The sequence below is a fragment of the Hevea brasiliensis genome, chromosome 16 (assembly GCF_030052815.1).
Source record: "Hevea brasiliensis isolate MT/VB/25A 57/8 chromosome 16, ASM3005281v1, whole genome shotgun sequence".
In the NCBI taxonomy this organism is placed as follows: Eukaryota; Viridiplantae; Streptophyta; class Magnoliopsida; order Malpighiales; family Euphorbiaceae; genus Hevea; species Hevea brasiliensis.
In genome coordinates, this window is record NC_079508.1 from 70,491,004 (window position 1) to 70,513,329 (window position 22,326).

Here is a 22,326-nt window from a genome sequence, read left to right on the forward strand (position 1 = left end):
ATTCGACAGTTGACCGGGTCTGCAAATTTCGGGCCAGACAGACCTGTTACCGGAAAAGTCTCCGAATTGGACCGAGGTTTTGGCTACCCCCACATTGTCAGATGTCCCGAGCGCGCTCCAGAAGTCGGAATCGGCAAAGGTAAACCCGAACCTTGCTTTTTCGTAATTTTCTAGTGCTTAAATAGGATTAAAAATCCATAAAATATTCGTGGTAGCTCAGAAAATTATAATTCTTTTTGCAATAGCCTAGTAATATTGCTAAGGACCGCGGGGAAAAGTTTTAGAATTTTTAGAGCTTGTTTGGGTAATTTTTGTAAAAATGATCAATTATAAGGACTAAATTGAAATTTTACATATTATGATGAATGATTGATTTGATGGGCCCAGGAGGGGCTATGTGATGTGATTGAGTTGTGGATATATGGATTGTGAATATAGAAGTGTGTTTTGAGCCCTTTTACAGGTTAGGTAGGTCCTAGGTATAGGGGAGACTCTGCCGGATTTTCGGCACGACTTAGGACGTATTTGGTCTTTTCTTAATTGTATTGAGTCATTTATATTAAAAATTGTAATGTAATTGTCAGGTGAGCCGGGACAGCCTTCTTCCTCCGCCCAGCCGCCACAGTGATCGTTGTCAAGTCTGTGAGTAAAATATTAATTTTAATTATAATTTCACTATTATTATATGTTCAAGCATGCCCATGCATCACTTATATGCACATATCTATGTAGATAAACTTTAGGCACGATTTATGTTGCATTCATAACTGTGAAAGTGCCATGTATGTTGCTGTGGTAATTTGGAGCAGTGTGCGTGCGTTGGCGTGCGTGTGATGTGGTGTGAACTATGGATAGGACGGGTAGACACGGCTTGAGATCTTCGCTGGGACCCGGTCCTTCAGGGTAGACACGGCTTGAGTTCTTCGCTGGGACCTCGATTTGGTTTATTAAGCGAAAGTCCGGCTTGAGTTCTTCGCTGGCACCAGATTGGATTTAAGAGAACTGTATAGGGGATCAACTCCCATATATTATGATTGATACTACTGGGTGTGTGAGTGCTCCAAATTACCTTTTTGATGTTATGATGTTAAAACGTTGTTGATGTTGCATTTCACTCTACAGGGTGCATTAGTTTTAGATAGTTATAGAGACTATGGTTAAAATTGATATTTTACTCTCTGAGTCGAACGCTCACTCCTGTTCAATATTTTTTTCAGGCCACGGGAGGATATTTTTGAGATTAACCTGCTTTCTTCCTCGCAGGTCGATTATTAACGTTTGTATAAACTTGTTAAATCTTAGAATTTCCGCATGTGTTAGAAATATTTAAATGATTCGGGTCTGTAATATAATTATTATGTGGACCTGTAAAATTATTATATGCATGTTTGATGGACTGGATGAGGGAGCTGAGCTCCCATTTATCTTTATGTTGATTTGAGTATGTGGAGGGTGAGCTGAGCTCCCCAAGTGATGATATATTTTGATTACAGGTCGGGTGAGTCAAAAACTCCCTGTTGAAAGGTCCACTTTATGGCCGGACTCCGTCCGGTTGATTTCTTGAAATTGGGCCCAAATTGGCCTTAGAGTTGGGTTAAGTGAATAGTTAGGCTTACTACGGGCCTCGGGGGCTTTAGGTTGGCCCAGGTCCTAGTGCCGGTTCGGCCCATAGGTTGGGTCGTGACATTTATTGTTATATGTAAAAAAAAATATCAGTAAAAAAAATCTAATAATATCAGCAAAATATATTAGATGAAAACATCATTTTTTGTTAATTATGATTTAATTATATTCAGAATATTTTAAAATTATTTATTTTGAATATGTACAACAGTTTTATTTCTTATTAATCATAATTTAAATTTATTTAAAATAATTTAAAATTATTTATTTTAAATACATCAAGTAAGAGTATAATTTTAAAATTGTATGGATAGAAAACTTAATCCTAATAAATAAAAACTCATAAAAATATCAGACCATAAATTATTAAAAAAAAAACCAATAATATGATCAATTCTTAGATTCATACTTGTTATTCAACCCTGTAAGGACTCTATTCTATTTCCATTTATAAGGTTTATATAGACTTTTTTTTTCTTTCCCTTTTATTTCTTACCCATTTATGTAAATTCCATTTTTAATCAAAATTTAATTAAATGATTTTGCTTAACTTGGCAATTACACTAAAATTTAGCTGGAAGATGAATTCTAATATCATCCTAGAATAATCTGGTGGAAATTTTCATTTCTCACTCCTTTAAAATATCATTTCAAGATTATTTTATTTAACACTTAGGACTTCGTTTATTTCGTAAAAAATATTTATTTTTTTTTTTAATTTTTTTTATTTAAATATTAAAAAAATAAATTAATAAATAAAAAATTAAATTATTTTTATGAAAAATTACTTCCTTTTAGAAAAAAATAATTCATTCTTCAAACTTTAACAATTTCATTAAAATGTGAAAACATTTATACATAACATAAATGCATACTAATAGTTTAATATTATAATAAAATAATGAAAAATATTTTCTTAAAAAATAATTTTTATGAAAAATATTTTGCATGTATAAATTATTTTTAATGGAACAAATGAAAATTAGATGTGCTTAATTTTTTTTTAATGAAAATAACAACTTGTTGGCACCTTTTTTTTCAATAATAAAAACCCAAGTTACATGCTTAGCTTAGCCTAACCATGTTTTGAAGGTATTACTTGATAAATAATTATCAAAGAAGGAAAAAAAAATGCATATTACTAGATATATAATATTAAATTATTAACTTAATTAAGAAATAACAAATTTTGTTGAACTTATTAATTTAATTAATTGATAAAATAGAAAGAAATGAAAAAAAAATACTAATAATTATGTATTTATTTGATATTACTATTAAAAAACTTTCTTTAAATATATTAGCTAAAAATTAATTTTATGTGAAATTTATAATAAAATAATAAAATAATTTTTATATATTTTTTAAAATTTGTAACTAATGCTGCTCATCTTCACAAAACACATTTTCAATTAAAAATTAAGCAAAAAATAATTAAAAAAAAAAACTATATGGATAAATTATACATATTAATTCAGAGCAGTCGCTTGCATACAAATATAATGAACATGTGATCCACCCAAAATTAAGAAGAAAATCCAAAAAAGGAGTAGAAAACAACTATTCACAGGGTGGCCGTAGGGTCATATGCCGATTGGGTGATGGAAATTTCGGTTACATATCCCCCTCAAATTGGCCTTTTTTCCACAAATAATTCAGTCACACATACCCCATTACGTTAGTATCCAATTATTACTTTAATCTATAAATCTTGTAATCAGTTTTCCACTCATATTAATGGGACATGTTGAGGTGTGCATTTTTTATACAAGATTTATGGATGTGGGATCCACGTGTATGATTAATATTATAATTTATCATTGGGATAGCGTTAGGGTCACATCATTAACTCTTAAAAAATGTGATTACAGCTTCTTTTTCTTTCTATAAACATGAAGATTATAAATAAATAAAAAAAATAATAAGAGAGAAATCGTGACTCGAAGGCAAAATGAGAAGAAAATGCCGACCTTCCCCTCAATAAATTCAGAGCTGCCAGTAAGGACGATGCCTCTTACACGGAAATGGAGAATTTAATGGCCCGTATGCTTTTGCCGTGAACTCTGAAACGTGTCCTTGATTTAGCTCATAACCAACGCCTTTCATAGTATACCTACCCTCAAGAGAAAAGCCTAACATATCTTCTACTACTATTTATATATCCCTCTTTCTCTTCTCTTTCGCCTCCTTCTCCCAGTCATGGAAAAGCTCCAAGAGTCAACAAATACCCACCAGCAAAAACCCATCTCTGATAACCCTCTTGTTTGGGACTGTGGAAGCACTCTTTATGATTCTTTTGAGCTCAAATCTTTCGAGCGTCAACTTTACTCTGCTATACATTCAAGAACTTTATCCATGCCTCATTTACCTGATCGAAGAGTGCCTGTGGCAGTAGAGAATTCTCAGCCTCCTCTTCCTCTTTCTCTTCCTCCTTCTGTCTCAAAGAAAACCTCTAAAATTTCTCGGTCACTTAACAAGTTCTTGAAATCCATGTTCAAGTCTAAACAGAATTCTAGCGGCATATTTGGTAGTAAAGGTCGACCGGGCCATGAATACTACGTCGTTTATGATAAGTCTGGAGCTCTTTCCACCATCCCTGAGGTGCCGGAGATTGATTTTGGCGGATTCTCACCGGAGATTAATTCCTTGGTGAGGAGAACTGGGTCGGAGAGGTTCACGGCCAGTTCCATGATGGGTATTTCATGTGCCTAATAATGGTCTATATAGATCATATGAACATAGTTTTTGTATAATTACAGATTAGGAATAATATATTTTTGTTTCCCTTGTTATGTTTTTGTTGTATATATCTGTCTATCTATCTATGATACTAATTTCTTCTTGTTGCTTATTTGACCCACTTTCATGGTTTATTTGAATAATGATCGGTAAAAATGGGTGATAGGTTAGAGCTATTTTGAGTTTTGAGTTATTAATTCATGAGCTTGATGATGCATGATTTGCTTTACTTTCCTTTCATCTCCCATTCTTCCATGAAATTTCCTCAAATCATTATCAAATAGTTTAACTCCACTATGATAGTCTTAAATGTTAATTATCTCCGACTTGAATCTTTCTATTTATTTATTTTTCACTTTTGTAATTAAAAAAATTAATTTTCACTGTGTAACTTACAGACTATTACCAACTTATTGTCAATTCATTGATCAAATTTTTTCATAATTTTAATCAATCATTATCGTTCATCTAAGAAAAAAATTAAATATTATTTTTTTAATATTATTTTTTTATTGTCCCAATCACATAAGTGCCTTAATATTTCTACTATTTTACTTGCTTCTAAATATAAAAAACAAAAGACTGCCTAAACTAAATATTGTAGTCAATTGTGATATTAGTTAATGTTCTTAAAATATGCACAAGAATCTGAGTTCTCTATCAATACATGGGACAAATTCAAAAGAAGAGGATTATCTCATATTCTACCTCTTAGAATCATTCGAGTTCCTAATTATTCAATTGTAAAGTTAATTTAACTGAATTGAGTTGTGGGTATTAAACTGTGGACCTGCGAAACATGCCTCAAATTTATTGGAAGACTATACACAGAAAGCAATATGAACTACGGACAATTTGTAATTCTGAACAAAAATTTATGGAAATATGTCTCGTAGGGCCCGGAAATTCATTATCTGTCTCAACGAGACTTGCAGAGCCATAGATTATAAGAGGCCATAAACTCAGGCTTACAAGTTGTTGGGTTTATTTATTATAGAGAGGGGATTTGAAAATTTTGCAAATTAATGAAAGACGCTGTGATTTCATTTAATGATTCTGCAATCACATTCACATATTGCCCAATGAATTTTATGAAAAGTTGGAATTTGTGTAGAACCATTGCCATTGATCAATGTTGAAGAAGTTGCCAAAAAAACTCGTTCTCCACCACAGCTTCTTAGTCACCTTCCTCGGACCTAACGATTGTTGGCTCATGAAACCTGATATCACTCGTCTTAAAATCTAATTAAAAGGTTAATAGAGCCAGCGTGGTAATTAATGTGGTAATCAAAAGTCAAGCACGGATAAAAGATATTAGGAAATAACTTTGTCAAATGTCAATCGAATATCACTTTGTCCGGTTCAAATCGAATATCAACGATGCTCAGATATAACCGAGCCGAGCAATAACACGCTCGACCAAGCATAACCGAACAACATCATAGTGATAGTATGAAAAGTCAATCATTAAGGAAAGATTACATGCAAGAATCTCGAGAAAAAAGCTGGAAACAACGACACTCTAAAGATATTAAACTATAAATTAAAGAAAAAGAGTTCTAATTAGGTGCGCATTCTTAATAAGATTGAAATCCTATTAAAACCCATTGAATATTTGATATTCCATTTCTAATTTGAGTATCGGAGTGGTGACCAGAAAGTCACCGACCTCACTCTCTTTTAATGTTTTAGGGTGATTTGGCATCAAGACCAATCAAAGGAACTCACGGATACATCAAAACCCCCAAGGAAACTTCTTTAAGCCTTACCGAATTCCATATTCTCCACCTTTCTTCTTTTGAGGACCTCCCTCAGGATGTTCAAATCGAGATTCAAATCATACTTAGCTTGTCTCACTCTCTACTTGCACTATGTGAATCTTTTAGGGCTTTAATTGAGGCATCGCCTGTAGTGGCTCTAGTCGTTGATGTCACGACCAGATTTCTGGGCCTGATCGGCATTAGGACTTAGGTCAGCATGAAGGCCCTGAAACCCATAGTAAACATAACTATTTCTAATCCATTTATAAAACCCAATTTCAAAAAAAACAAATGAACAGAATTCGGCCGTAAATTGGACTATCCAATGGGGAGTATTAACTCACCTGACCTGTAAACAAATAATATCAATAATATGGAGAGCTCAGCTCACCCTCACAATCCTCAAATCACATATATCAACACTTAGGAACTCAGCTCCCTCCGTCATTAATAATAAATATCTTATACATCCATGCAATCTCACATAATTAATTTTATAACTCCAGAACTAAGTTGTCATGACCCAACCTATGGGTTGGACCGGCACTAAGACTTGGGCCAGCTTAAAACCTTCGAGGCCCGTAGTAAGCCTAACTATTTCTTAACCCAATCCTAAGGCCCATATTAAGCCCAATTTTAAGAATTCAACCGGATAGAATTTGGTCATAATATGGACTATACAACAGGGAGTTTTGACTCACTCGACCTGTAAGCACAATGCTTATAACAATTTAGGGAGCTCAGCTCTCTCTCCACATACTCATAACGTCATAAAATCAAATGGGAGCTTAGCTCCCTGTTTGTTGGTTTTACAATCACCGCAAGTGCACGGATCGTTAACAAGTAATAAAGTGATGAGTAAAGTATGATTCCCACGAGGAATTTGATTAGTAAGTACCAATCTACACAGTAATTTTGACTGTTTAGGCTATCGAACAATGAAGGAATGGAAGTTGTCTATTTTAAACACTAAAATGATAAACTTAAAATGAAGTAATCTATTTTGAAACAATTCTAGAATTAAGATTTCACACCTGAATCTTACTATGGATGTTATCTTATTTATTTACTGATTTTGAGAATAGTTTACCTTGATGGAAATCAGTCATAAGGTATCCTAAGTCCTCTCTCAAGGTACCTAGGGTGTATTCTAATTAACTTAAACCCGATTTTCGTGGCGATCAAATTAATTAAAATCCCTTAAGGTCTTTGACTAATTTTGAAGTTTCACAAAGGTATTAGCCTATGTCTAGGTCAGAATTCCTAAGTTCAAGATCTTGATTTTCTAATATTAATCTTTACCTTTTAGTCTTCTAATTAATATCTACAATCAATACTAAGTGGGTACCAGCACATATGATGCATTAAGATCACAAGAAATTAAATCAAGGAACAAATCTCAAATCCAATAAATAAAACTTAATGTTTATCCATAACAATAATTACAAGCATTACTCTCCCAATTCCAGAATATAAAAACTACTCACTCATGAGTTTAGCAAACATCATGATAAAAAGGTAAAGATAGTAAAAAGAAATCATATAGAAGAAATAAAACAATAAAAATCCATTTAAGGAGATGGAATAAAGGAACCGAAGAGAGTCTACATTTTTGATCTTGTGGAACTTCGGCTGAAAAACTCCCCTTGATACTGATATTCTTCTCCTCAAGATGGCTGGAGAGAGTGCAGAATGCGAGTCTCTTTAAAACTCCTAAAAAATTTGCTGTCAAAGGATCCTCTCCTTTTTAGATGTTTTCTCTTTCTATTTATAATAGCTGTTTTAGGTTAGGTCATTTTGAGTCCCAAAAGGCTTAAGAGTCTGATTTGAATGTGTAAACAAGAGTGAGAATTCAGGTTTGAAAACTGGCTACCGCAAGGCACATGCCCCGTGTGTCACTACACGGCCCAGGGCCGTGCAACTTACTGGAGTGAAATTGTGGAGTCTTGCATTAGCACAAAGACTTACACGGCTCTGTGCTGGCTACACGTGCCTAGTTACACGGGCCGTGTACTTTTGTTCTCAGAAAGTTCTTCAAGCTTGTGCCCAGCAGAGACTTACACAGGTCCCTACAGATTACATGGGTCCAATTACATGACCCTTGTACTTTTGTTTCTCCATTGGCTCTCTGGCTTTCATCTGGCAGAAGGTTACACGGGTCTGTGGCTTAGCTTACACTGCCCGTGTACTTTGTATCAGCAGAAATTCTGAGTCTTTTGACTTATCCAAGCTTTCCTTTTGTACTCCTATACTCTGGGGCTTCACCCAAATACCTGAAATGATGTAGAAAACATGGAATTAAGGGCTTGATAATAGAAATTACAAAAACTAATGAAATCAACTACTATGCATGAGATTACTTACCTAAATGCTATGAGATAGTATACAATTATACTTAAAAATATCTATATAATTCAAGTGCATCACTCCCTCATCCAATCATGCATTTAACAGGTTTACAGCTTTAACATGGCAATTATAATACAAACCCAAATTAAATAAAGTACTTCTAACACATGCGGAGTTATAAAATTTAGTAAAATTATACAAAATATAACAGACATTATTAAATGACCTGCGAAGGAGGGATGTAACACCCCAAATTTTATTATTTATGAGTATTTTTGATATTTTAATTTTATTTAAATTTTAGGAATTTTTTTTGAGATTTTTCGGATTTTAAAAATCGGGTTCGATTTTCCGAAAATATAAACTTTGATGATTTTTAAAAATTAATTTAAAGACCACGTGGCAAAACTAAAAATATATTTGGAGTCTACGTATTTTTCTGAGTTTTACGGAATTTTTTTCGGAATTTTTGGACCTCGTTTTCGGTCCCAGGCAAAAAATTCAAAATTTTGTATTTCGAATCGATCGGACCGGTCGAATCGAACTCCCTTTCCTTTTTCTTCTCCCTCTCTTTTCTCTTTCTTTTCTCTCTCCTCCCTCCCTGCCAAATCCGATCCGCCACCGATTGGACCGGGTCTTATGTCTAAAATCATCTACTCGAGAGCTTTCCATAGACACCAAGAACGCCAAATCCATCGAGCGGTTTGTCCGATTTTTGCTCGAAGATTTTAGCCCATTTCGACTTTTGGGCTAGATTTCTGAATCCACGAGGAAACCGAGGCCACCAGACGCTCCATTCGGACATAAATTTCGAATTTTTCCGACACCGCTTTGGGTCCCACAACTAATTTCGTATTAAATGAGCTTAGAAAATTCTGAAAAATTTATGTGCTAACCCCGTGTTATGGGCTTCGTAGGTATCCTTGATTCGCGGAAATTCAAATTTCGAGCAAAAGTCTCGGCCGAGGTTTTGGCTAGCCCCATTGTCGACGCCCCGAAAAGTCGGAATCGGCAAAGGTAAACCCGAACCTAGTTTTTCGTAATTTTCTAGTGCTTAAATAGGATTAAAAATCCATAAAATATTCGTGGTAGCTTAGAAAATTATGATTCTTTTGCAATAGCTTAGTAATATTGCTAAGGACCGCAAAGTTTTATAATTTTTAGAGCTTGTTTGGGCTTTACAAAAATGATCAATAATAAGGACTAAATTGAAATTTTCGTATTGTGATGGATGATTGATTTGATGGGCGTGTGATATGATTGAACTGTTGATGTATGGATTGTGAGTATAGAAGTGCGTTTTTAGCCCTTTTGCGGGTTGGGTAGGTCCTAGGTATAGGGAGACTCGATTTTCTAACGACTTAGGGCGTAATTGGTCTTTTTCTTTATTTGTATTGAGTCAGTTGTATTAAATAAATGTAATATGATTGTCTTCTTCCTCCGCCCACGGATAATTTGTCAAGTCAAATGGAGTAAAATATTAATTTTAATTATAATTTCGATATTATTATATGTTCAGCATGCTCATGCATCACTTATATGCATATAATTATGTAGTTAAACTCTAGGCACGATTTATGTTGCATTCATACCTGTTGATGTACCATGGATGTTGTTGTGGTAATTTGGAGCAGTGTGCGTTGGCGTGCGTGTGATGTGTTGTGGACTATGGATGGGAGGACGGTAGTCACGGCGGTAGTCACGGCTTGAGTAATTGACCCTCGATTTGGTTATTAAGTGGAAGTCCGAGCTTGAGTAATTGTTGGATTTAAGAGAGTAGGGGATCAGCTCCCATATGTTATGATTGATACTACAGGGTGTGTGAGTGCTCCAAATTACCTTTTTGATGTTATGATGTGAAAATGTTGTGTGTGTTGCATTTCACTCTACAGGTTGCATTAGTTTCAGATAGTTATAGAGATTATAGTTAAGATTGATATTTTACTCTCTCTGTTCAAAAATTTTACAGCTACAAAGCACAGAGGATATTTTGTTAGGTTAACTTTGCTTTTACCTCGCAGTTGTTTATCAATATTGTGTAATTTTAATTACTCCTAGAATTTCGCATGTGTTAGCAATTATTTGAAATTGGTCTAATATTATATTCATGTTGGACTGTAAACTTAATATTTTAAGTCTGTTGATGGATTGGATGAGGAGCCGAGCTCCCATTTATTATTATGTTGATGAGTATGTGGAGGGTGGTGAGCTCCCAATGGATTGGTTATTGTGTTTACAGGTCGGGTGAGTCGAAAACTCCCCGTTGGACAGTCCATTTTATGGCCGGACTCTGTCCGGTTGTTTTCTTGATATTGGGCCCACATGGGCCGTAGAGTTGGGTTATTGTCTAGTTAAGGCTTACTACGGGCCTCGGGGCTTTAGGGTGTCCTAGTCCCATAGGTTGGGTCATGACAAATGTGGTATCGAGCTTAGGCTCCATTCCTAGGAAAAGTTGTCTAAAGTGTTGGGAAAAGTCTAATAGGAGTCACATGCGGAAAAATAGGGTCCATATTCGTCTTGCATTGTCGTCTTTGCTTCTAGTTTTTCATATATTGTGTGTAAATATGAGTCTATAGAGTGCAATGTGCAATTTTGAATTTTGTGGGCTAATCTTTCTGAATTTCAGAAAATGCGTATGTGCCCGACGAGGTGTCGACAGATGAGGCGCCGCCAGGAGGCGGGTAGGAGGCCTAGAGCCGCCAAGTAGAAGAGCAGTCTTTCATGGCACAGGTCCCATGGACCCTATGGCGCCTACTCTAGCGCAGAGAACCATCGACATGATGGCGCGAGATATGGTCCACCCTCCACAGCTCCACCGCACCAAGAGGAACCTTACAAGCAGATCATAAATTTTAAGAAGTTGGTGCTACCTATGATGTGTCGACGATGCATATCGGTTTTGGATTCGATTGGTGATAGAAGATTGATAGAATGTATGCGGACGTCATGGGGCCCATGCCTAGGCAATGGATGAATGACTACGTGTTACCGGATGGAGGGTTTGACATGGGCTCAGTTTGTGGAACTTTTTATCAATCGGTTTGTGCCAGAAAGCTTCAGAGATCAGAAGCAGTGGGCCTTTGAGGCCTTAAGACAGAATGGCAGTGCAGCAGATGAATATGCTAATTGAGCGAGATATGCCCCTATCTACAGAGACTATGAAGGTGAAAAGATTCCTAAAGGGGCTTGACAGAGGTATGCGAACCCATGATGTCGGATCGATCTTTTGATGTGGTGGTTGATCGAGTTGAGATTAGCTATCTGTGGATGACAGAGCAAAGAAAAAGCAGCGAGGGTTCCTCGGTGTCCCTTTCATGGGTACTCCGGTGGTGGCGTAATTACAGAGGAAAGGGTAGGAGCAAGAGAAGTGGTTTCCACGAGGATTCGCAACGGATCCGTATAGTAGTTCGGGTCCAGTTCAGATCCTCCTTGGCACCTTGTGCACAGTGTGGAAGAGGACATTCAGGTTCTTGTTTGATGGGATCAGGAGTATGCTTCAGGTGTGGCCAACCGGGTCACTTTGCTAGAGAATGCCCCATGTTCAGCGAGCCACAGACGGGATCACAGGGTTCTGTTGCAAATGTTCCTCGCCAGCTGTATCCGGGTACTTCCAACATGGCAGGACAAGGGACGTGGATTTGGAGGCGGTCGAGGTAGAAGTCGATGCTGGTTACGCCACTCGTAGGGGTCAAGCTCGGTTTTCACTCGACCCACCGGGATGCTCAAGCTTCAAATGCTATTCTTCTTATGAGGCTCGTGTTTTGATAGATCCGGGTCCTACGCACTCATTTGTCTCCCCTGTATTTGCCATGAGGTTGGGTAGAAACCCTACAACTTTAGAGTGCCCTTTATCAGTAGCTACCCCACTTAGTGACAACATAGATGTCGATATGGTTTTTCCGGTGGTAGTGGATGGAAAGATCCTCCCAACTTGGTCCCTCTACCGATGTGGACTTTGATGTAATTTTGGGGATGGATTGGTTGGCAACTCACTATGCCACTTTAGGAACAAAGGTGTATTTCCACATACCGTGTGGAAGAGTTTAGCTTTGATGGTGACAGAGCGTGGCTCCATATAATTTGGTGTCGCAATTAGTGCGGAAAAATGTTGGCGTGGATGCCAAGGGTATTTGGCATTGGTGAGAGATACCTCTGTAGAAGGTGTCGGCATGGAAAATGTTCTGTTTGTCGGAGAATTCATGGATGTCTTCCTGAAGAGCTTCCGGGTTGCCACAAGGGAATAGAGTTTTGTATTGATGTTGTGTACAAACCCCATATCCATGCCACCTTACGGGATGGCACCGAAAGAGTCAAGGAGCAACTACAGGAGCTTTTGGACAAGGGTTTTATACGTCCGAGCACTTCACCTTGGGGCGCTTCTGTTCTATTTGTGAGAAAGAAGGATGGGTCATTGAGGTTGTGTATCGACTGAACAAGGTGGAAGAACAAGTATCCACTTCCTCGGATCGATGATTTGTTTGATCACCCAAGGAGCTAGATTCTTTTCCAAGATAGACTTGCGATCTTACCATCGGTTGAGAATCGGGAATGAGGACGTGTCCAAAAGCGGCTTCGGGACAAGATATGGTCATTATGAGTTCTTGGTGATGTCTTTTGGACTCACTAATGCACCTTCATGGACTTGATGAACAGGTGTTCAAGCCATTTTGGACCGTTTGTCATCGTATTCATAGATGACATTCTGTCCATACTCTCGGACCGAGGAAGAACACGTGTGGCACTTGAGAATGGTGTTGCGGACGTTGAGGAGCAATATGCCAAATTTTGAAATGTGAATTTTGGCTAGAAAGCATCTCATTCTTGGGACACGTGGTTTCTAGTGACGGCATTCAAGTGGATCCCAAGAAAATTGAAGTCTTGGCTTAGGCCTACAAGAGGTGCGAAGTTTTCTGGTTTAGTTTGTGCAAGATTTCTCCGGGATAGCGGCTCTCCTAACTAAGTTGACCAGAAGAATGTTCCATTCATTTGGACAGATAAGCGTGAGGTGAGTTTCCGTGCTTAAGGAGTGTCTAACCATGTTGACACTACCGTGAGTGGTGAAGGATACGCACGCCTCGAGTTGGCCTAGGGTGTGTTTTGATGCGAATGGAAAGGTAGTGGCTTATGCTTCAAGACACCAAGAGGCATGGCGAGCAACTACCCCACCCATGATTTGGAAATGGCGGCTGTAATCTTTGCACTAAAGATCTGGAGACACTATCTGTATGGTGAAGTGTGCGAGATATACACCGACCACAAAAGTTTGAAGTACATCTTCCAACAGAGGGACTTGAACTTGAGACAGAGGAGATGGATGGAGCTTAGACTATGATTGCACCATCCGGTACCACCTGGAAAGGCCAATGTTGTGGCGGATGCCTTGAGCAAAATCTTCATTTCGAGAGAGAAGAGACCGTTGATTCAAGTACATGAGTTGATGGATCAAGGTTTAATCCTAGATCTGTCGGATGAGGGGTATTGTTGGCTCACTTTTCGGTGAGGCCGGACTTGAGAGACAGAGTCGAGTTTCCAGACCAACAATTGATGAAGATCATAGAAAGAGTACAAGGTGAAGGTGGTGAGTTTGGATTTGCCAATGATGGCGCCCTAGTGCAAGGTTCTAGGATATGTGTGCCCGATGTGGACAACCTCAGAATGAAATCATGCAAGAGGCACACTATACATCTGACAAGATCCACCGTGTTCCACCAAGATGTACCATGATGTGAAAGATAGCTCTTTGTGGAATGGCATGAAGAGAGACATAGCACTTTGTGTCCAAGTGCTTGACTTGTCGAAGGTGAAGTTTGAACACGGTAGACCCGCGTGAAGTCGCAAGAGCTCCCTATCCCGGAATGGAAGTGGGAAATGATTACTATGGATTTTGTGACTGGTTGCCTCGTACCCACGCGAGGATATGACTCGATATGGGTAATTGTAGACCGCTTGACCAAATCAGCTCACTTCTTAAAGACTACATACTCTACATTCGAGAAATAGTCGATTGCATGGAGTTCCATAATATCAGGGCCCCCCACTTCTCGGTTTTGGAGAAAGTTGCGAGGCACTTGGCACACTGAACTTGAACACCTTCCACCCTCGAAAGGGACGATCCAAACATCAAGACATGCTTCGCATGAGTGTCTTGGATTTTGGAGGTCGTGGGATGAGCTAGCTCGTGGAGTTTGCCTACAACAACGATTATCACTCCATAGGGTTGGCACCCTATGAGGCATTATATGGAAGAAAGTGTAGGTCTCCTCTGTGTTGGACAGAAATGGGGAAGCGAAAGTGCATGATGTAGACCTAGTGCAAGACACTTGAGGTAGTTCCTTTAATCGAGGAACGATCTTTAGATAGAAGAGTTATGCGGACCCAGACGGGAGGATGTGGAGTTTGCGATGGCGACTATGTATTCTGAAGGTTTCTCCAATGAAGGAGTCATGAGATTTGGAAAGAAGGGCAAGTTGGCACCTCGGTATATCGGACCTTTTGAGGTTACGGATAGAGTTGGAGCGATTGTTGGAGCTACCACCCAACCTTTCTCACGTTCATCCGTGTTTCACATCTCCATGCTCGAAATACATTCCCGATCCTTCTCATGATGTGATAGAGCTAAAAGAGAACTTGACATTTGAGGAGCAGCCATAGTGGACTACCAAGTGAGACAGTGAGATCCAAACAGATCCCTATGGTTAAGGTTTTGTGGAGGAGTCGATCGGTGGAAGAGTGCACTGGGAGTCGAGCGGGACATGCGTAGCAAGTACCTTACTTGTTCAATGCATAATCATGTGTTTTATTCGCTTGTGTAAAAATTCGAGGACGAATTTTCGGAAGAATGTAACACCCCAAATTTTATTATTTATGAGTATTTTTGATATTTTAATTTTATTTAAATTTTAGGAATTTTTTGAGATTTTTGATTTTAAAAATCGGGTTCGATTTTCCAAAATATAAACTTTGATGATTTTTAAAAATTAATTTAAAGACCACGTGGCAAAACTAAAAATATATTTGGAGTCTACGATTTTTGTTTTACTAATTTTTTCTAATTTTTGGACCTCGTTTTGGTCCCAAGGCGATAAAAATTCAAAATTTTGTATTTCGAATCGACCGGATCGGACCGGTCGAATCGAACCTTTCCTTTTTCTTCTCCCACGCGTCCCTCTCTTTTCTTTCTTTTCTCTCCTCCGATCCGGCCACCGATTGGACCGGTCTTGTGTCTAAAATCATCTACTCGAGAGCTTTCCATAGACACCAAGAACGCCGAAATCCATCGAGCGGTTTGTCCGATTTTTGCTCGGGAAGATTTTAGCCCATTTCGACTTTTGGGCTAGATTTCTAAAACCGTGAATCCCACGAGGAAACCGAGGCCACCAGCACGCTCCATTCGTCGAGAGCGACATAAATTTCGAATTTTTCCGACACCGCTTTTTGGGTCCCGTAATTTCGAGCATTAAATGAGCTTAGAAAATTCTGAAAAATTTATGTGCTAACCCCGTGTTATGGGCTTCGTAGGTATCCTCGATTCAAAAAAGTCTCGAATTGGGCCGAGGTTTTGGCTAGCCCCATTGTCGACGCCCCGAAGTCGGAATCGGCAAAGGTAAACCAGAACCTAGTTTTTAAGTAATTTTCTAGTGCTTAAATAGGATTAAAAATCCATAAAATATTCGTGGTAGCTTAGAAAATTACGATTCTTTTTGCAATAGCTTAGTAATATTGCTAAGGACCGCAAAGTTTTATAATTTTTAGAGCTTGTTTGTGCTTTGCAAAAATGATCAATAATAAGGACTAAATTGAAATTTTACGTATTGTGATGGATGATTGATTTGATGGGCCCGAGGGCTGTGTGATATGATTGAAGATGTATGGATTGTGAGTATAGAAGTGCGTTTAGCCCTTTGCAGTTGGGTAGGTCCTAGGTATAGGGAGACTCGATTTTGACTTAGGACGAATTGGTCTTTTCTTTATTTGTATTGAGTCGATTGTATTAAATAAATGTAATATGATTGTCGGTGAGTTCTTCCTCCATTTGTCGTCAAGTCGAGTAAAATATTAATTTTAATTATAATTTCGATATTATTATATGTTCATGCTCATGCATCACTTATATGCATATATTTATGTAGTTAAACTCTAGGCACGATTTATGTTGCATTCATAATCATTGATGTACCATGGATGTTGTTGTGGTAATTTGGAGCGTGATGTGGTGTGGACTATGGATAGGACGGGTAGTCACGGCTTGAGTAATTGGGACCCGTTCCTTCAAGGGGTAGTCACGGCTTGAGTAATTGACCCTCGATTTGGTTATTAAGTGGAAGTCCGAGCTTGAGTAATTGTTGGATTTAAGAGAGTGATCACTCCATATGTTATGATTGATACTACAGTGTGTGAGTGCTCCAAATTACCTTTTGATGTTATGATGTGAAAATGTTGTGTGTGTTGCATTTCACTCTACAAGTTGCATTAGTTTGAGATAGTTATAGAGATTATAGTTAAGATTGATATTTTACTCTGCTCACTCTGTTCAAAAATTTTACAGCCACAGAGGATATTTTGTTCAGGTTAACTGCCTTTTTACCTCGCAGGTTGTTTATCAATATTGTGTAATTTTAATTACTCCTAGAATTTCCGCATGTGTTAGCAGTAATTATTTGAAATTGGTCTGTAATATTATATTCATGTTGGACCTGTAAACTTAATATTTTAAGTCTGTTTGATGGATTGGATGAGGGAGCTGAGCTCCCATTTATTATTATGTTGATGAGTATGTGGAGGGTGAGCTGAGCTCCCCAATGGATTGTTTATTGTGTTTACAGGTCGGGTGAGTCGAAAACTCCCCGTTGGAAAGTCCATTTTATGGCCTGACTGGCCCGTTTGTTTTCTTGATATTGGGCCCAAATGGGCCTTAGAGTTGGGTTAATGAATAGTTAAGGCTTACTACGGGCCTCGGGGGCTTTAGGCTGGCCCAGGTCCTAGTGCCGGTCCGGCCCATAGGTTGGGTCGTGACAAGGGAGGCAGGTTAAAACTCAACAAGAACTCTCCTGTATCCTGGAAAAATAAGGTGAACAGGAGTGAGCGTTTGACTCAAAGATTAAAATACAAATTTTAAGCATAATTTCTATAGCTATCTAGGGCTAATGCATTCTAAAGAGTGGAATGCAATACCTTCATAATTTTTATACAAATCACATCATAATAGCAAAAGGTAATTTGAAGCACTCATACACCCATATAATATTCAAATAGTACATATATGGGAGCTGATCCCCTATACAGCTCTCTTAATCCAACCTTTGCTAGCAAGTACATCTCAAGCCAGACTTTCGCTTAATAGACTAAATGCGGGGACCAGCGAGATTATCTCGAGCCGTGCCTACCCCGACTTATCCATAAAAGGATCGGGTCTCAGCGAGTCAAGATCCAGCCGCGTCTACCCATCCTGTCCATATCCAATGTCACGACCACACGCACGCCAACACACGCACACTACTCCAAATTACCATAAAAACAACATCCACAACATTTCATCAAATAAAGATGCAATTTAAAATGTGTCTAGTATTTAACTACATAAATATATATTTATAAGTGATGCATGGGCATGCCTGAACATATAATAATATTGAAATTATAATTAAAATCAATATTTTACTCACAGACGTGAACCAAGGTCACTGTGGCGGCTGGGCTGAGGAGGAAGGTTGTCTCGACTCACCTAACAAATTCATTATAATTATTTAATATAATTGACTCAATAAAAGTTTAAAAAGAACCAAAGACACCCTAAGTTGTGTCAAAAATCTGACAAAATTCTCCCAATACCTAGGACCTACCAAACCTGCAAAAAGGCTTAAAAATACACTTCTATATCCACAAGTCACACAACCATATCTCAATCACATCATATGGCTCCTCCAGGGCCTATCCAAACAGTTAACAACTACAATTTTAGAAAATTATAATTTAATCTCTACAACTAACCCTTTTTGTAAAAACTACCCAAATGAGCTCTAAAAATTCTAAAATTTTGCCCTGCGGTCCTTAGCAATATTACTAAGTTAATACAAAAGGAATTATAATTTTTTAACTACCCACAAATATTTTATGAAATTTTATTCTAAACTCAGCACTATAAAATTGAAGAAACTTGAAGTTCGGGTTTACCTATGCTAATTCTGACGCTTGGAACGTGTTTGGAGCGTCTGAAAATGGTGGGTTTGCTTCTAACTTTGACCCGATTCTAAAGTGATTCCGGCAGCTTATCTGCTCAGCCCGAAATTGTAAATCCGGACGACGGTCGAATTGCCAGAAAATGAAAGTACTTACACAAAGCCTACAATACCAAGGGTTAGACTAAAATTTTTATATTTACATATAAAATAATTTTTTGAAAATTAGGAGTGTTACATAAGTTATTACAACCCAAATAAAAATATAACTATTGATCCATGCGGAATTTTAGATTTAAATAAAAGATAATAAAAACAAGTCAAAATAATTTCTATTTAAACCTGTGGGAAAAGAAAGCAGGTTAATCATAAATAAAGCCACCTGTTATCTGAGAAAAAATAGTTGAACAGGGGTGAGCATTCTACTCAGGGAGTAAGATATTGACTTTAAATATAGTTTCTATAACTATCTAAATCTAATGCATTCCTATGCATAAAATGCAACACGTTCACATAGTTCAAACAATTCAATCAATATTCACACAAGAGATAATTTGGAGCACGCATGTACCCATGTGTCACATCAATACACATATGAGAGCTGATTCCCTATACATCTCTTTTAATCTAACACCTGCCAGCGAGGTTAACTTAAGCCAGATTTTCGCTTAATAATCCGAGTGTGAGGGCAAGCGAGATCAACTCAAAGCCGTGCTCACCCCGAATTATCCATATATAAGGATTGGATCTCAGCGAGTCAAGCTCTAGCCATGACTACCTGTCCTACCCATATTCATATCTACACATACTGACGCTAACACACACACACAGAGCTCCAAGTTATCTTAAAGCATCATCTACAAATAAATTCAATAACATACGCAGTAGAGGAGTGTGCCTAGCATTTAACTAATTACATAAAAACATATAAGTGAATGCATGAGCATGCCTTGAATATAAATTAACAATATCGAAATTACAAATAAAATTAATATCAAACTCACAGATTATCCAAATTTTACTAGGACGGCTGAGAAGAAGAGAAATGTTGACTTGAATCACCTAAATAATTATATTCAAAAAATTTATCAATAATAAATCATACCAAAGAATTATAGAGTCAAAGACACTCTAAATTTATGCTGAAAATCTGTTAGAATTTTCTCTATACCTAGAACCTACCCAACCTGCAAAATAACTCAACTAACATTTCTCAATCCAAAAAGTCTCAGGCCCACAACACAACAATAACACAATACCCCTTCTGGGCTTGCCAAACCAGTCAATTCTCATTTAACTACACAATTTAGCTTAAAACTAATATTTTGCAAAAACTATCTAAATTAACCTTAAAAATTCTATAATTATTTTATGCAGTCTTTAACAATGCTATTCTACTATTGCAATTGAAATTATAATTTTTTAGTTACCTATGAATATTTTATGGATTTTTATTCTAAACTCAACATTAGGTAAAAGGAGAATTCAGAGTTTATATTTACTTACACTAATTTTAACACTTGGAATGCATCTGGAGCATCTGAAAATGATGGAAAGCGCTGTACTATTGACCCACTTACACAGTGGGTTCGTCAACCCAAGCGTCTGGCTTGAAACTGCAGTCCCAGTCGCTAGTGGAATTTCTTCAAAACGAAAACACCTATGTGAAGCCCACGACACCAAGAGTTAGAATATAGTTTTTATTTAATTAAAGAAGACTCAATAAAGACATGAAAAAATACTAGCAAGTTCGTGGGATTCACCAAATTTTTGGTGTTGGAAAAATTTCAAATTGGTGTCGTTACAAAGCTCTCGACGTGTAGGATGCACTGGTGGTCTCAGATTTTTTGTAGGATTTACAGTTTGGGAGAAATCTAGCCTGAAAGTCAAAAAGGGCTAAAACTTCACAGGCTTTGATTCGCATAAATCGCTGAATGAAAATTCATAAAATTAGTGTCTATAGAAAGCTTGTGAGGAGTAGAATAAAAAAGGAACAAGACCCAGTCTAATTGGTGGCCGGAATCGCCAGAAACGGTGAAGGAACCCCAAGAGTTGCGCACGCATGGGGAGCTCTTTGGAGTGCATTTTATCTTCGGCGAGGGGCTGCCGGCAGCGAGGGAAGGGCGCTGGAGGGGCACTAGCGCTGGTTTATTTATTATGGAGAGGGGATTTGAAACACTTGCCATTAATGAAAGACGCTCTGATTTCATTTAATAATTATATAATCACATTCACATATTGCCCAATTAATTTTATGAGAAGTTGGAATTTGTGTAGAACCATTGCCATTGATCAATGTTGAAGAAGTTGCCAAACATACTCATTCTCCACCACAACTTCTTAGTCACCTTCCTCGGACCTAACAATGGTTGGCTCATGGAACCTGATGTCACTCGTCTTAAAAACTAATTAAAAAGTCAATAAAGCGAGCGTGGTAATTAATGTGGTAATCAAAAGTCAAGCACGATCAAAAGATATTAGGAAATAACTTAGTCGCCTGTCAATCGAGTATCACTTTGTCCAGTTCAAATCGAATATCAATGATGCTCGGATCTAACCAAGCTAAGTAATAACTCAAACATAGGCAACACACTCGACCAAGCATAACCAAACAACATCATAGTGACGGTATGAAAAGTCAATCATTAAGGAAAGATTACATGCACGAATCTTAGGAGAAGAGCTAGGAACGCTTAAATTCTCGCCTCTAATTTATACAACGGCTCTCTAAAGATCTCAAACTATAAATTAAAGAAAAAGATCTCTAATCAGGTATGCATTCTTAATAGGACTAAAATTATGTTAACACCCATTAAATATCTGATATTCAATTTCTAACTTAAACATCTAAGTGGCATGCCAGAAAGTCGCCGACCTCACTCTCTTTGGGTGTTTCAGGGTGATTTGGCATCAAGACCAATCAAAGGAACTCGTGGCTACATCAAAACCCCCAAAGCAACTTCTTTAACCCTTACCTAATTCCATAATCTCCACCTTTTTTCTTTCGGTCAATTTTGATGACCTCCCTCAAGATGTTCAAATCGAGACTCATATCATAGTTAGCTTGTCTCGCTCTCTTCTTGCACCCTGTGAATCTTTTAAGCTTTAACCGAGCATCTCGTGTAGTGACTCTAGTCGTTGATCTTTTCAGTCTAGATGCCATTGAAATCACTAGAGAGTTCAATGTTTTGCCCTATATTTTCTTTCCTGCAACTGCATAGCATTGTCTTCGGTTTTTCATTTGCCTAAGCTTGATGAAACATATACCTGTGATTATAGAGATTTGTCTGAACAGTTAAAATTTCCTGGGTCGTGCCGATTCACTGAAGAGATCTCACGGACCCTGTTCATGACAGAAAAGATGACACTAACAGATGGATTCTTCACATTTGCAAGCTATACCCATTGGCTATTGAAACCCTTATTAATAGTTTTATGGATTTGGTAGCCGATGCTTTTAAGGCTTTAGTAGAGGTTAGAAGTCCTTTCATTTACCATGTTGGACCGCTCACTCGGACCGGTTCAATCAGTGAGCTTAATAGTGGATCCAGAAATTTTTTAGGTTAACACATAAAAAAAATAATATTATAAAAATTAAAAATATAACATTAATATATAATAATTAGACTAGATAAAATTTAATACTGTTAAAATTATAAGAAATTACATTATTATTAATG

The 22,326-nt window shown here is 37.5% G+C and overlaps 1 protein-coding gene and 1 pseudogene across 1 annotated transcript; both read left to right on the forward strand.

Annotated features, from left to right (window-relative positions):
- Positions 1–3,556: 3,556 nt before the first annotated feature.
- Positions 3,557–4,474, forward strand: LOC110656306 (uncharacterized). The gene has a single exon (XM_021812992.2). It carries the CDS (start codon positions 3,823–3,825, stop codon positions 4,333–4,335), a length of 513 nt encoding a protein of 170 aa, XP_021668684.2. The 5' UTR covers positions 3,557–3,822; the 3' UTR covers positions 4,336–4,474.
- A 1,020-nt stretch (positions 4,475–5,494) lies between these two features.
- Positions 5,495–22,213, forward strand: LOC131174715 (hydroquinone glucosyltransferase-like; annotated as a pseudogene).
- The last annotated feature ends 113 nt before the right edge of the window (positions 22,214–22,326 follow it).

Excerpts from the sequence above, each read along its gene's own strand:
- LOC110656306 (XM_021812992.2), top strand. The coding sequence starts at position 3,823 with ATGGAAAAGCTCCAAGAGTCAACAAATACCCACCAGCAAAAACCCATC.